The sequence below is a fragment of the Leucoraja erinacea genome, chromosome 20, assembly GCF_028641065.1.
Source record: "Leucoraja erinacea ecotype New England chromosome 20, Leri_hhj_1, whole genome shotgun sequence".
NCBI classification, from domain to species: Eukaryota; Metazoa; Chordata; class Chondrichthyes; order Rajiformes; family Rajidae; genus Leucoraja; species Leucoraja erinaceus.
Window position 1 is genome coordinate 7735237 of NC_073396.1, and position 14572 is coordinate 7749808.

Sequence of the window (14572 nt, forward strand, 5' to 3'; positions counted from 1 at the left end):
TTACTTTACCAACAAAAAAAAAAACGAAGTCAGCACCGTCGACAACCTATGTTAACCTGACGACAACTACGACAGCATCTACGTCAGGAGAAGTCAAGCTACGCTCATTGGCGTCAAACCCACTGTCCCTGACTTTCTCCGAATATTTTTGAACATGTTGAAAATCCAGCGGCGATCAGAAAGACGCTACGACTCTTTGGGTGACTGAGGGGACTACTCACGACCATGCAGGCGACACCCCGGCAACCATGTGGCTGGCGTCAGCCTAGTCGCCTTTAGACGCCTAAAATCGCTTGTGTGGGACAGGCCCTTTACAGCGCAAGAAACCCGGGTTCGACCCTGCCTGCAGGTGCTGCCTGTACGGAGTTTGTACGTTCTCTCCGTGACCTGCGTGGGTTTTCTCTGGGAGCTCCGGTTTCCTCTTGCAGGCCAAAGACCTTAATTTTTAATTTATTAGAAGCAAATGTAGCACAATCGGCATATAAAATGATACAGTTAATGGACAGCTTCAATTTTAACTTTTTAACTTAAAAATAGAGGAATAGAAAAGGGAAAGAGCAAGAGAGAGAAAAAGTGAGAGGTGCAAAGATAAGACCCCGAGTTGCGTAGCCAAAGAGTGGGTAAAAGAAAGAAAGAAAAGAAGAAAAAAAAGAAAAGAACATCTGTGTCATCTTGAGGAAATGCGATTCCTCCTAATGGATAAATCAGACCAATTCATAACGAGTTGGTCTCCATTCGTCGTTTTTTGGAATCATAGAAACAAGTGGTGACATACCTGCCTTTCATCCCCCCCCCCACCCACCTCACCCAACCCATAGTTGGATTTAAATCCAAAGTTATGCTGAGCCATACTACCGTTGTAAAAATTCGGTGAAGGTTGTCCATGTCTTGGTAGAATGATCTGCTTTTTCTGCCAAGACAAGTCTAATATTTTCAAGATGTAGTGTCTCGGACGTGTTTGAAGACGGAGAGGTTTGTAGGTTCATTGTCCCTAGTGTGTGTAGGATGTACGTGGCAATCGTGGGACGGCATGGAGTCGATGGGCTGAAGGGCCTGTTTCCGTGCAGTATCTCTAGACTAAACTAAACTAACAATGACCTGGCTCAGCATGGCAACCTGGACACACTGCAGCAGAGCCACTGTCGTGCCGCTGCCGATCGGAACGCCTGTTGATGTTTAGTAGAGAGTAGAGTGTTAATTTGTTCATGATATATGTATTTTTATTTCTATTTATTTTTACTACACACTGAATGGACACTGGTTGAGCAATGTTTTTTTGTTTCCTCTGGGTATGTGAGTACTCAGGAATATGACAATAAGGATATACAATGCAACCAAACCACAAAAACTGATTGTTTCGAACAGATTGTTTTTCAAATATTAATCTTAAGAAGTTATTAGAGACTGTTCGTTACCCATGAATATTCAATGTATGATAATTATTTGGAATGCCGGTCCAAGAAAACTAATTCCATCTCAAAAACACTGTGGTCTATTAGGTGGTTGGTACTCAATGTTTAATTATGTGTGTGGAGAATAGGGTGAATATGATGGGACAGACTGTAAAGTTCGCGAGCAGACTGGTGGGGATTTTTTTCACATCAGCACCAGGTTAAAATTGACAATTATCCTAGATAATGAGGATAATTAAAACACTAATTCATCACCACTTGTTCAGCTGACGAGGAGTGGAATAATATGTCTGCGTTCAGTTACAACTTCATTAACTCCACAGAGAACTGGAAGTACTGTCTGTGAAGCAGCCAGTATAAAATGAGACACACATACTCGACATCAAAGCACATCACGTTTAGAACAATAATGAACGATCAATAAAGATGCTGAGCAAAACACAACAAAATCAGCCTCAAATGATCAACCCAAATGACAATACCATTGATTTGGGATAAAATCCTTCACTGTGTCAAAAATACTTCAGCACATAAGATGATAAGGAGCAGAATTGGGCCAGTCTACCTATCAAGTCTACTCTGCCATTCAATCATGTCTGATCTATCTTGCCCTCTCAACTCCATTCTCCCGCCTTCTCCTGATAACCCTGACCCTGATCAATCAAGAATCGGTCAATCTTTGCCTTTCAAATGTCCATTGACTTGGCCTCCACAGTCATTTGTGGCAATGAATTCCAGTCCCCGACTAAAGAAATTCCTCCTCATCTCCTTTCTTAAGGAACGTCCTTTTATTCTGAGGCTTAGACTCTCCCACGACTGAATACATCCTCTCCACATCCACTCTATCCAAGCCAATCGCTATTCGGCAAGTTTCAATGAGGTACCCCCTCATCCTTCTAAACTCCACTGAGTAGAGACCCAGTGCCGTCAAACGCTCATCGTATGATAACCCACTCATTCCTGAGGACTAGCGATCCCCGCACACTAACACTATCCTACACACACTAGGAACAATTTACACATACACCAAGTCAACTAACCTACATACCCGTACGTCTTTGGAGTGTGGGAGGAAACCGAAGATCTCGGAGAAAACCCAGGCAGGTCACGGGGAGAACGTACAAACTCCTTAAAGACAGCACCCATGGTGGGGATCGAACTCGGGTCCCTGGTGCTGTGAGGCAGCAACTCTACCACTGCACCGCTGTGGGACAGGCAGCATCTCTGGAGAGAAGGAATGGGCGACGTTTCAGTCTGAAAAGGGGTCTCACGCCGAAACGTCACCCGTTCCTTCTCTCCAGAGATGCTGCCTGTTCCGATGAGTTACTCCAGCATTTTGTGCCTATCTTTGGTTTAAACCTGCATCTGCAGTTCCTTCCAACACACAGGTCTTCGAGGGAGTATGGGATGGAGCCTCACAGAATGAGGAACAAATTGGCTTCTTCTATGAATTTGCTCCAGAATGATATTGTTTTTCTCTGAGCGGCACAGTGGCACGGCGGTAGACCTGTGGCCTCACAGCGCCAGAGACCAGGGTTCAAAGCTGACCTTGGCCAACATGTCCCATCTACATGTCCCACCTGCCTGCATTTGACCCAAATCCCTCCAACCCATCCTATCCATGTGCCTGTGTAAATGTTACTTAAATATTGTGATAGCACCTGCTTCAAATATCTCCTCCGGCAGCTCGTTCCATACACCCTCCAACCTTTGTGTGAAAAAGTTACCCCTCAGGTTCCCATTAAATCTTTCTCCCCTCATCTTAAACCTATGTCCACGGGGTCTTGATTCGATTATTTTTGGCTTTTACACAATCTATCCCCCTGATGATTTTTGTACAGCTCTCTAAGATCATCCCTCATCCTCCTCCGCTCAAAGGAATAGAGTCCTAGCCTGCTCAACCTCTCCCTATAGCGCAGGCCCTTGAGTCCTGGCAACATCCTTGTAAATCTTCGCTGCACACTTTCCAGCTTGACAACATCTTTCCCATACCAGGGTGACCAAAACTGAACATAATACTCTCGAGTCTAGATCCTCTCCACCAAATGCTCTAAACATGGTCTCATCGACATCTTATACAACTGTAACATGGCCTCCCAGCTCCTATACTCTAAAAGATAGACGCAAACTATTCCTGGGATGTCAGCGGACAGGCTTATCCTGGAAAGGCTGACGATAGGGTCGAGACCCTACTCTCTAGAATTTAGGAGATTGAGAGAGGGATCTTATAGAAACTTACAAAATTCTTAAGGGGTTGGACAGGCTAGATGCAGGAAGATTGTTCCCGATGTTGGGGAAGTCCAGGACAAGGGGTCACAGCTTAAGGATAAGGGGGAAATCCTTTAAAACCGAGATGAGGAGAACTTTTTTCACACAGAGAGTGGTGAATCTCTGGAACTTTCTGCCACAGAGGGTAGTTGAGGCCAGTTCATTGGCTATATTTAAGAGGGAGTTAGATGTGGCCCTTGTGGCTAAGGGGATCAGGGGGTATGGAGAGAAGGCAGGTACGGGATACTGAGTTGGATGATCAGCCATGATCATATTAAATGGCGGTGCAGGCTCGAAGGGCCGAATGGCCTACTCCTGCACCTAATTTCTATGTTTCTATGTCTAAAATGCTGGAGTAACTCAGCGGGACAGGCGGCATTCCTGGAATGGCTGACGCTTCGGGTCGAGACCCTACTTCTGACTGAGAGTCAGGGGAGAGGGAGACTCGAGATATGGAAGGGGAAGGTGTGAAAACGACAGATCAAAGCAGACGATGCTCAAGGACATGTAGAACGGTTCATTGTTGGCTGAGGGGAAGGTGACATCGAGGCATACAAGTCAGAGTGAAACTGGTCAGAGAACTCGGGTGGGGGAGGGACGGAGAGAGAGGGAAAGCAAGGGTTACTTGGTTAGAGAAATCTAATTCATTCCGCTGGGTTGTAAGTTGCCCAAAGCGAAATATGAGGTGCTGTTCCTCCAATTGGCATGTGGCCTCACTCTGACAGTGGAGGAGGCCCAGGACAGAAAGGTCAGTGTGGGAATGGGAGGTGGAGTTAAAGTGTTTAGCAACCGGGAGATCAGGTAGGCCTAGGTGAAGGTGTTCAGCGAAACAGCAGACTTGTCAATGGATCTGAGACTTGAAGTTTGTATGTAATGCCCCTGTCCCACTTAGGAAACCTGAACTGAAACCTCTGGAGACTTTGCGCCCCTCCCAAGGTTTCCGTACGGTGGGGCGCAAACCTTGGGTGGGGCGCAAAGTCTCCAGAGGTTTCCGTTCAGGTTTCCTAAGTGGGACGGGGGCATTACTTGTCTATGTGAAGAATGGCAGGTTGATATCCTGCCCTGAATGATCTTGCTTTACAAGTCGGCAATGTTAAAGTAAAAAAATTATATAAATCTCTGCTTTTAAATGTGTGTTTTTGGGCAGACCATTTGAACAAGATATACTTTTTTGATGGCTTTGTTTTTAACGACCATACAAAGAGTCACGTACATCGGATCAATCTAATTTAACTAGACTGCAATCATTTGCAACTCTATTGACGTAAAGGTGACAGAGACCAGTGTCCCTGAGTTAACAGGGTACTGCTTCAATCTTCATGGATATTTTCAGTGCCTTCCCTCACAGTGAATTCTGCTGTGGGGGGACGTTTCTTGTTGATTTCTATAGTGTACTGTTCTGTGTCTTTTTCATTTTCCTTTTTCTTTTTTTTATTTTGTATGAATTTGTGACATTTAATCTATTCAATTAATTTGATCAATCTCTGTAAAGCACTTTGGTTCAAAGTGATTTTGTTTAAAAGTGCTATATATAAATATTATTATTATTATTATCATGGTAGTGATTTTTGGGAGTGATATATATAGTAGTGGAGTACAAGGATTCAATAACCTCAGCAACTGAAACAAGCAACTGTTGTACGGACTGGTCATTACTTTGACATTAAGAACAAATTTAGATCCAATTGATCATGTTAGTTTAGTTTAGAGATACAGCGCGGCAACAGGCCCTTTGGCCCATCGAGTCCGTGCCGACCAGCGATCCCCACACATTAACACTACCCTACACGCACTAGGGAGAAGTCAATTAACCTACAAACCTGCGCGTACTTGGAGTGTGGGAAGAAACCGAAGATCTTGGAGAAAACTCATGCAGGTCACGGAGAGAACACGCAAACTCCATACAGACAGAACCCGTAGTCGGGATTGAACCGGGATCTCTGTCGCTGTAAGGCAGTAGCCAGTGTCAGTGAGGGATATTGACCAGTGGGAATTCCAGTTGGGGACTGACATACGCTGGTGTGGAAAATGTGGTGGTGCATGCTCTAGATATTGAATGGTTCTTGATTAGGAAGTGTACCACGAGGATATAGGGGGAAGGCAGGAGAATAAATGGGGTTTGAGAGGGAAAGATAGATCAGCCATGATTGAAATGGCAGAGTGGACTCGATGGGCAGAATTGCCCGATTCTGATCCACTGTCTTATGGTTTTATGATGGTGTTTGTTAATTTTTCTGATATTTTTTTTAAATGGACAATCTTGTTGCCAAGTGACTACACAAATTCTCAAGTGCACAGGCCACAATATTCGCAGAATACCAGACCTCTGAAGCGCTGTTTTGATCTCTGATGCAGCTAGAGAGAACTAGGTGAAGCTACAATGCTTCCAGGAGCTGCCCGGTAGTGAGAGACTGCATGGAAATAGGCCCTTCAGTTGAAGTCCATCAGATCATCAAACAGCCATCTATACACCAATTCTATCATCTTTCATTTCATAGTCATGGAGGATGGAAACAGGCCCTTCAGTCTAAGATCTTCAGACCATCCTACAGCCGTCTTTGCACTAATTTCATATGTCATTTTAACAAGTGATAGAGTTTGGGAATAAGCCCTTCAATAAACAATAGACAATAGGTGCAAGAGTAGGCCATTCGGCCCTTCGAGCCAGCACCGCCATTCAATGTGATCATGGCTGATCATCCCCAATCAGTACCCCGTTCCTGCCTTCTCCCTATATCCCCTGACTCCACTATTTTTAAGAGCCCTACCTAGCTCTCTCTTGAAAGCATCCAGAGAACCAGCCTCCACCGCTCTCTGAGGCAGAGGATTCCACAGATTCACAACTCTCTGTGAGGAAAAGTGTTTCCTCGTCTCTGTTTTAATTGGCTTACTCCTTATTCTTAAATCTTAAAGCCCGTCTTTGCTGAATATCAGACAGCCATATTTACTAATTCCATGTATATTTTTTATTTTAAAGAGTTATAGAGCGTGAACAGGCCCTTCAGCCCGTCTATACTGAGTAACAAACAGACAACTTTACACTAATTTTACCATATTTCATTTTGTAGAGTCAGAAAACATGAAAACAGGCCCTTCAGCCCAACTCCAGACTATCCAACAGTCATCTTTACATGAATTCTCAATAGTGCTTTCTATGTCACCTGTGCAACTGCACAATGCAATTCATTTAGTTTAGTTTATTGTCTCATGCACCGGGGTGCAGTGAAAAGCTTTTGTTGCGTGCTAACCAGTCAGCTGTCATTCTAATATATTTCATTTCAAAGTGCCACAGAGCCTGGGAACAGGCCATCTCTACAGTCTAAAGTCTAAAGGTCCTTCAGTCCAACCAATAGAGTAGGCAAAGGACATTAGTTTAGTTTAGTTTAGAGATACAGCGCGGAATCAGGCCCTTTGGCCCACCGAGTCTGCACTGACCATAGAGGGGAGACCAGAACCAGGGGTCACAGTTTAAGTATAAGGGGTAAGCCATTTAGAATGGAGACGAGGAAACACGCTTTCTCACAGAGAGTTGTGAGTGTATGGAATTCTCTGCCTCAGAGAGCGGTGGAGGCGGGTTCTTTGGATACTTTCAAGAAAGAGCTAGATAGGGCTCTTAAAGATAGCACGGGGGATATGGGGAGTAGGCAGGAACGGGGTACTGATTGGGGATGATCAGCCATGATCACATGGCGATGCTGGCTCGAAGGGCCGAATGGCCTACTCCTGCACCTATTGCCTATTGTCTATTGACCAATGACCCCCCCCACATTAACACACACTAGAGACAATTTACACATATACCAAGCCAATTAATCTATAAACGTATATGCATTAGGAGTGTGAGAGGGAACTGAAAATTTCGGAGAAAGAGTCAATTGCAGGTCACGGGGGGAATGTCCGTACAGACAGCACCCATAGTCGAGAGCGAACCCGGGTCTCTGGCACTGCAAGCGCTGTAAAGCAGCAACTCTACCGCTGCGCCACCGTGCCGGATGGGGAGCAGTCAAAACAGCATCCATAACTTACCACAAGGTGATTTTACGGCAGATCTGAAGAAAAGTAAGAAATGAAATAGACTGGGGAGCAGAAAGCAAGAAACTGAGGGAATACATTGCGGATTTACATTTATATACTTACATGATAGCCCAGCCCAAGTAGATTAGCGTACTGCCCCAGTACATAGGGTTCTCCATAACGTTGAATGGAAATGTCAGCACCTTGGCTTCCATCAAAACTCCAAAGTAGTCTCCTGTGAAGAGTGTGGATATAATCAGTGCAATTCACTTCTTCACCACAGCCCTATCTAAATCCGGCCCGCTGTGGACCCACGACAGAGGGCCAGCCTGGTGGGCCCGGCAAGGGCAAAGGTGGGACACGGCGTGAGGGGGCCGCTGAGAACAATAGGGGACCCAGCATAGGGGTGTGGTGGGCCACAGATAACAAAGTGGGAATTGGGGGGGGGTCGCCAAGAAACAAAGGGAACCCAGCGTGGGGGGGGGGGGGGGGGGGGAGGAACAAAGGGGGAACAGGGGGGGAAGCCGGCGTCGGGGGGGGGGGGGGGGGGGGGGGAACAAAGGGGGGCCATAGGGGGGGGGGGGGGGGTGGAAAGCGGAGCGGGGCCCCGCTGCCATAGTCGGTGGCAGGCAGTAGATAGGACCTTTCGGTACATTTGCAATGTGCAGGAAGGAACTGCAGATGCCGGTTTAAACCGAAGATAAGACGCAAAATGCTGGAGCAACTCAGCGGGACAGGCAATGTTTCCGGAGAGAAGGTCTGAAGAAGGGTCTCGACCCGAAACGTCGCCCGCTCCTTCCCTCCGGAGATGCTGCCTGTCCCGCTGAGTTGGTCCGCCATTTTGTGTCTGTCTTCGGTACTTTTGTAACTTGGTCGGCGCCAACACGTGGCGATTCTTGTGTACTGGCGAGGTTGTACGCAGCACAAAACATTTCACTGTACCTAGGTACATGCGGCAATACTGCAGCATTCATTCATTCATTCATTCATCCATTCATTCAATCATTCATTCATTCATCCATCCATCCATTCATTCATTCAATCATTCATTCAAGTCCATATATAAAATGGTATAATTTAAAACTGCCATATCTAGTTTGTTTTATGTGCTGGTGTGAAAAAAATTATCACGAAACAGGACTTTCATTATGGTTGGGAAAGAAAACTCCCACATTAAACAAGTGATAAATACCAAGAAGCACTGTTTCAAAATACTTTGCTAAAATCAGCGAAATAATGTTGCAGCTTTTGTCACAATACGAACGTGGGCAAATATGACAGCTCATTTATCCACAACCAGCTCCCACAAAAATAAATGAGGTAAAAGAATCGGATGACGTGTCTGGTCGAGACCCTCTTTCAGATGAAAAAGGGTCTCGACCCGAAACGTCACCCATTCCGTCTCTCCAGAGATGCCGCCTGTCCCGCTGAGTTATAGACATCTACCTTCGATTTAAACCAACATCTGCAGTTCTTTCCGACCTAAAAGAATTGGATTCTGTGATGTTGTTTGATCTATAAATACAAGACAAAGCACCAGGGACATTAAGCCAGTGAGTGAGTGTCACGGGATGGTTTACAGATCCTCAGGGAGCTGACAAGGCCTGAAGAAGCTGATGTGAAAATTCCACAGATACAAGGCATGCATGAAATTTAAAATGCGGGTATCTGGCCAACTGTCCATACTGGAGGCAGACACAAAAAAGCTGGAGCAACTCAGCGGGTCAGGCAGCTGGATCTCTGGAGAGAAGGAACAAGTGACGTTTCGACCTGAGACCCTTCTTCAGTCTGGGAGTCAGGGGAGAGGGATATGAGAGATGTAGGCAGCGCATAGAACAAATGAAAGACATGCTAAAACCAACGATGATCAAGGAAAGGTGGAGCCCACAATGGTCCATTGTTGGCTGTGGGGAAAGTGGGTAATAAGTGAAGACAGACACAACATGCTGGAGTAACTCGGCGGGGCAGGTAGCATCCCTGGAGAACATGGATAGGTGACGTTTCGGGTTCCAGTCTGAAGGAGGGTCCCAACCCGAAACGTCGCCTATCCATGCGGGTGCAGCAGCATCTAGCGGGTGCAGCGGGTGCAGCAGGAGGAAGGAAGACTAGGAAGGAAGGAAGACTCCAACCGAGTTTTTCCAGGATATGGGGTGGCACGGCGGCGCAGCGGTAGAGTTGCTGCCTTTGCAGCACTAGAGACCCAGGTTCGATCCTGACTACGGGTGTTGGTTGTACAGAGTTTGTACGTGGGTTTTCCCTGGGTGCTCTGATTTCCTCCCTCACTCCAAACATGTACAGGTTTGTAGGTTAATTGGCTTTGGTAAATAAATTGTCCCCAATGTGTGTAGGACAGTGCGCAGCGTGGACTCGGTGGGCTGAAGGGCCTGTTTCTGCGCTGTATTTCTAAAGCTAAAACTAAAAGTTAAACTCAATGAAAACTAAGATAAACGCACTCCAGCACGGACCACTACAATTTCAGATTACAAAGGAAGGTAGTTGAGGCCAGTTCAATGGCTATATTTAAGAGGGAGTTAGATGTGGCCCTTGTGGCTAAAGGGATCAGGGGGTATGGGGAGAAGGCAGGTACAGGATACTGAGTTGGATGATCAGCCATGATCATATTGAATGGCGGTGCAGGCTCGAAGGGCCGGATAGCCTACTCCTGCACCTAATTTCTATGTATTTATGTTTCTAGAAGCTTTATGGTACACGTCGAGAAGAAAAATAACATATTTCCTATTGTTCTACTGAAGGCATATTGTTACGCTCTGTTTCTAAAATGATAGATTATAAGGATGACAGTGAAAAACCAAACAAGAACAAATTGACAGCTCTGACGGTTGTTGATTGTACAGAGTTTGTACGTTCTCCCTGTGACCGCGTGGGTTTTCTCCGGGTGCTCCGGTTTCCTCCCACATTCCAAAGATGTACAGGTTTGTAGGTTAATTGGAGTCATAGTGTCACAGAGTTATACAGCGTGGAGACAGTTTCTTCGGCCCAACTTGCCCACACCAACCAACATGTCCCATCTACACTAGGCTTCAGTGAAACTTTAAACTGTCCCTAGTGTGCAGGATAGTGCTAGAGTACGGGACTGCTGGTAGGCGCGGTGGGCCAAAGACCCTGTTTCTCTAAACTTAACTAAAAGTAAGGAGTTTTATGACGGTATGCCTCAGATGCCTATTAAATCTTTTCCCCTTCACCTTAAACCAATGTCCTCTGGTCCTTGATTCCCCTACTCTGTGCAAGAGACGCTATGCATCTACCTGCCCTATTCCTCTCATGATTTTATACACTTCTAAAAGATCACCCCTCATCCTCCTGCGCTCCAAGGAATAGAGAGCCAGCTTACTCAACCTCTCCCTGCAGCTCAGACTCTCCACTCCTGGCAACACCCTCGTAAATCTTCTCTGTACCCTTTTCAGCTTGACAACCTTTTTCTGAAAACACGGTGACCTGAACTGAATACGATACTCTAAATGTGGCATGACCAGCGTCTCATACAACTGCAACATGACCTCCCAGCGTCTACAATGCTCTGACTGATGAAGGCCAATGTCGGTCAACAAGGGCAGGGGATGAGTATGTGGAACATGATACTGGTAAGTAGCGGTTTGGACGATCGCCCGGTCCTGGAGGGACGGAGCAATGGCGGCCGGCCACAAATCCATCGGAAAAAAAAAAAGACGTCAACTGCCCCAAAGGCGTGCACGAGATTTTCCACAGCAGGGTTTTTTGTGGCGGAGTTGTGTATTTGTATAAAAGTATGTGATGGCATCGACTCGTGACTGAAAAAACATCTCAAAGGGTCTTTTGGTTTCGAAAAGACGCCTGGCAAAAAGACTGGAATTAGTGACCAGGGAACAAAGCTTCTGGCTGTATAATATTATAATGTAAAATATTTCCATCACAGCTATCAATTTGTTCTTGTTTGATTTCCACTGTTATCCTCTTAATCTATAATTTCATAAATAGAAACTGCCTTCAGTGGTAAAAATAGGAAATGTGTTATTCTTCTCCTCGATTGTACCGTAAAGCTTCTGAAATTGTAGTGTACAATTACACAAAATGCTGGAGTAACTCAGCGGGACAGGCAGCATCTCTGGAGAGAAGGGATCTGAGGAGCCTGAAGAAGGGTCTCGACCACCAATGGCACCCATTCCTTCTCTCTAGAGATGCCGCCTGTCCCGCTGAGCTACTCCAGCATGCTGTGTCTATCTTGGGTGAAAACCAGCATCTGCAGTTCCTTCCTTCCCGTTCACGCTAGTTCTATCCTACACGCTGGGGACAATTTACAGAAGCCGATGAACCTCCAAACCGCTCATCTTTGGAAAGTGGGTGGCAACTGGAGCACCTGGAGAAAACCCACGTGGTCAAAGGGAGAAAGGTAACAACTCCGTACAGACAGCACCCGTAGTCTGGATCGAACCCAGATCTCAAGGCGCTGTAAGACAGCAACTCCACCGCTGCGCCACCGTGCCGCCCAATGTATGACATATGTCGCATGCAATACATGTGGATGGCATAATTTAACACAACCCTGAATCTAATAATAATAATAATAATAATAATAATAATAATAATATCTTTTATTGTCATTGCACATAAGCGCAACGAGATTTGGTCAGCGGCTTCCATCCGATGTCATAACATACATAACTAATACAATTTAGATTTAGATACCCCGAGAACATGGATGAACGTGAACTCTCTCCATGGATGTTCCCTGATCTGCTGAGTGTTTCCAGCGAATTTTGGTTTTATTATTTCACTTTCACAATTTGAAGACTTTGTTTTTTTTAAAAGAAATGGCCAGTTATTCCACACCAGGTTTTCGATAACAATCATTCGCATCACCTACACTTGTAGCATTCCCACTGTGGGAAAACAACCCAATGTGCTTTAGAGAAACTTAACCAAACAAACTTTAACATTTAGTCATATCAAAAAAAAAGGGTGGCACTGTGGCGGGGCAGTAGAGTCGTTGCCTCACAGCGCCAGAGACCCGGGTTGAATCCTGACCACAGGTGCTGTCTGTGCAGTGTTTGTACCTTCTCCCCGTGACCTGCGTGGGTTTCCTCCTTTCCTCCCACACTCCAAAGACATGCAGGTTTGTAGGTTAAATGTAACTGCAGAAGGAACTGCAGATGCTGGTTTACTCCGAAGATGGGCACATAATGCTGGAGTAACTCAGCGGGACAGGCAGCATCTCTGGATTGAAGGTATACGTGTCAGTCTGAAGAAAGGTCTCGACCCGAAACATCACCCATTTCTTCTATCCAGAGATGTTGCCCGTCCCACTGAGTTACTGTAGCATTTTGTGTTTATCTGTTGTAGGTTTGTAGGTTAATTGGCTTTGTTATAATTGTAACGTTTTCCTTTGTGTGTAGGATAGTGCTAGTGTGCGGGGTGACCACTGGTCGGCGTGGACTGGGTGGGCCAGGGGGCCTGTTTGTGCACTGTATCTCTAAAGTCTAGAGTAAAGAAGATATGAGGCTGGATGGCAAAAAGCTTCATCGAAGGTTGTAAGGAAAGGCTGGGAGAAAGGCGAAATAAGGAAGCAGAAATGTTGATGTGGAGTTCACCAGGGTTGATGGACAAGGATCTCAAAGTGAAGAAGGGTCTCAAAGTGAGACGTCACCTGTTCGTTCTCCCCAGTGAAGCTGCCCGTCCCGCTGAGTTAGTGCAATATTTTGTGTCTTGTTAAGGGACATTGGAGACGGAAACGCGCATTCCAAAGGAGAGAACACTAGCGTGACGATTGTCCAGTGGTCATAGTGGAATCGTTGCAGGGTTAAAAAAAGATGACAAGAAAGAGAGGGCTGAGGAATGGAGTGCCAGGAGAAGAATTTTACAATCGAGCTGTTATTTAGGGGCGAGCTATCGTACATCAGTACAGGCAGTGGATGAGTGAATGGAGTTTAACACGAGACTGGAAAGTAGCGGCTTGGATGGCGTGTGTGTCAATGGAGAGCAGTTGGAAAATTCTCACAGCCCCCCCACACGCCTGGATGAGAGGCAGGAGGCAGGAGCAGGGGAGTTGGGATGTGGTACAAAAGTGGAAGCAGATGACAGAATGGACTGATGGCTGCAAGTACGTCACATAGTGTGAATTGGATTCGGACGGACGCCTGGAGAAAAGGGATGGAATTAGTGACTGGGGATCAAAGGCCATTGCTTCAGGCTGTGAATTACATACGGTCGATGTGGAATATTTCCGGCTGCAGCTGCCAATTTGTTACTGCCTGTTTTGCGTTGTCACCCTAAATCTATCGTTTCATAAGTGCAGCGTAGCATTATTGTTTCAGTAGAAGTATCACTGTGGTCCTCCTGCTCGACATGCAATGCCTCCAGAATAGCATTGATCTTCTATATGTGGACCAGGCTGGAACACACATACAACATCAGGCTGGCGAATGTGTGTGGATGACATGTGTGGATGTACGCGGGCAAAGGGGGTTCGAGGACGGGACCACGTGGGTGCCAGAGATCGGACGCGCGCCGAGGACAAAGGAGGACCCGGCGTGCAGGGGCACCACCGAGAGGGAGAACAAAGGGGGACATAACGACGGTGGACACGGCGTGGTAGGAACGGCCAAGAACTAAGGGGGGACCACAAATGGAATGTGTTAAAAATGGTTGGTGTTCAAACGGGATACTTGTTACTTTGTTGGTGCCCTTTATGTGGCGACTCTTTGCATACCTTTGGTATGTAAAACAAAGAATCTCACTGTGTCTTTTCACGTGTGACAATTCATCATCATCATCCTCATCATCATCCTCATCGCCATTATTTAACATGTAACATTAATGTGGAGCAGAAAATGAAGTCACCTTATTGAGCTTTGTGAACATTTCCTAGTGACACCGAGAGCCAG

The 14572-nt window shown here is 46.1% G+C and overlaps 1 protein-coding gene across 4 annotated transcripts in view; it reads right to left on the reverse strand.

Annotated features, from left to right (window-relative positions):
- pemt (phosphatidylethanolamine N-methyltransferase) overlaps window positions 1-14572 on the reverse strand; it is an 85032-nt gene that overhangs the window by 14241 nt on the left and 56219 nt on the right. For all 4 annotated transcript variants that reach the window (XM_055651134.1, XM_055651133.1, XM_055651136.1 and 1 more), the window contains exon 5: window positions 7818-7929. In XM_055651134.1, coding sequence (XP_055507109.1) covers window positions 7818-7929 — 112 coding nt within the window. The remainder of the gene's footprint in view (window positions 1-7817; window positions 7930-14572) is intronic.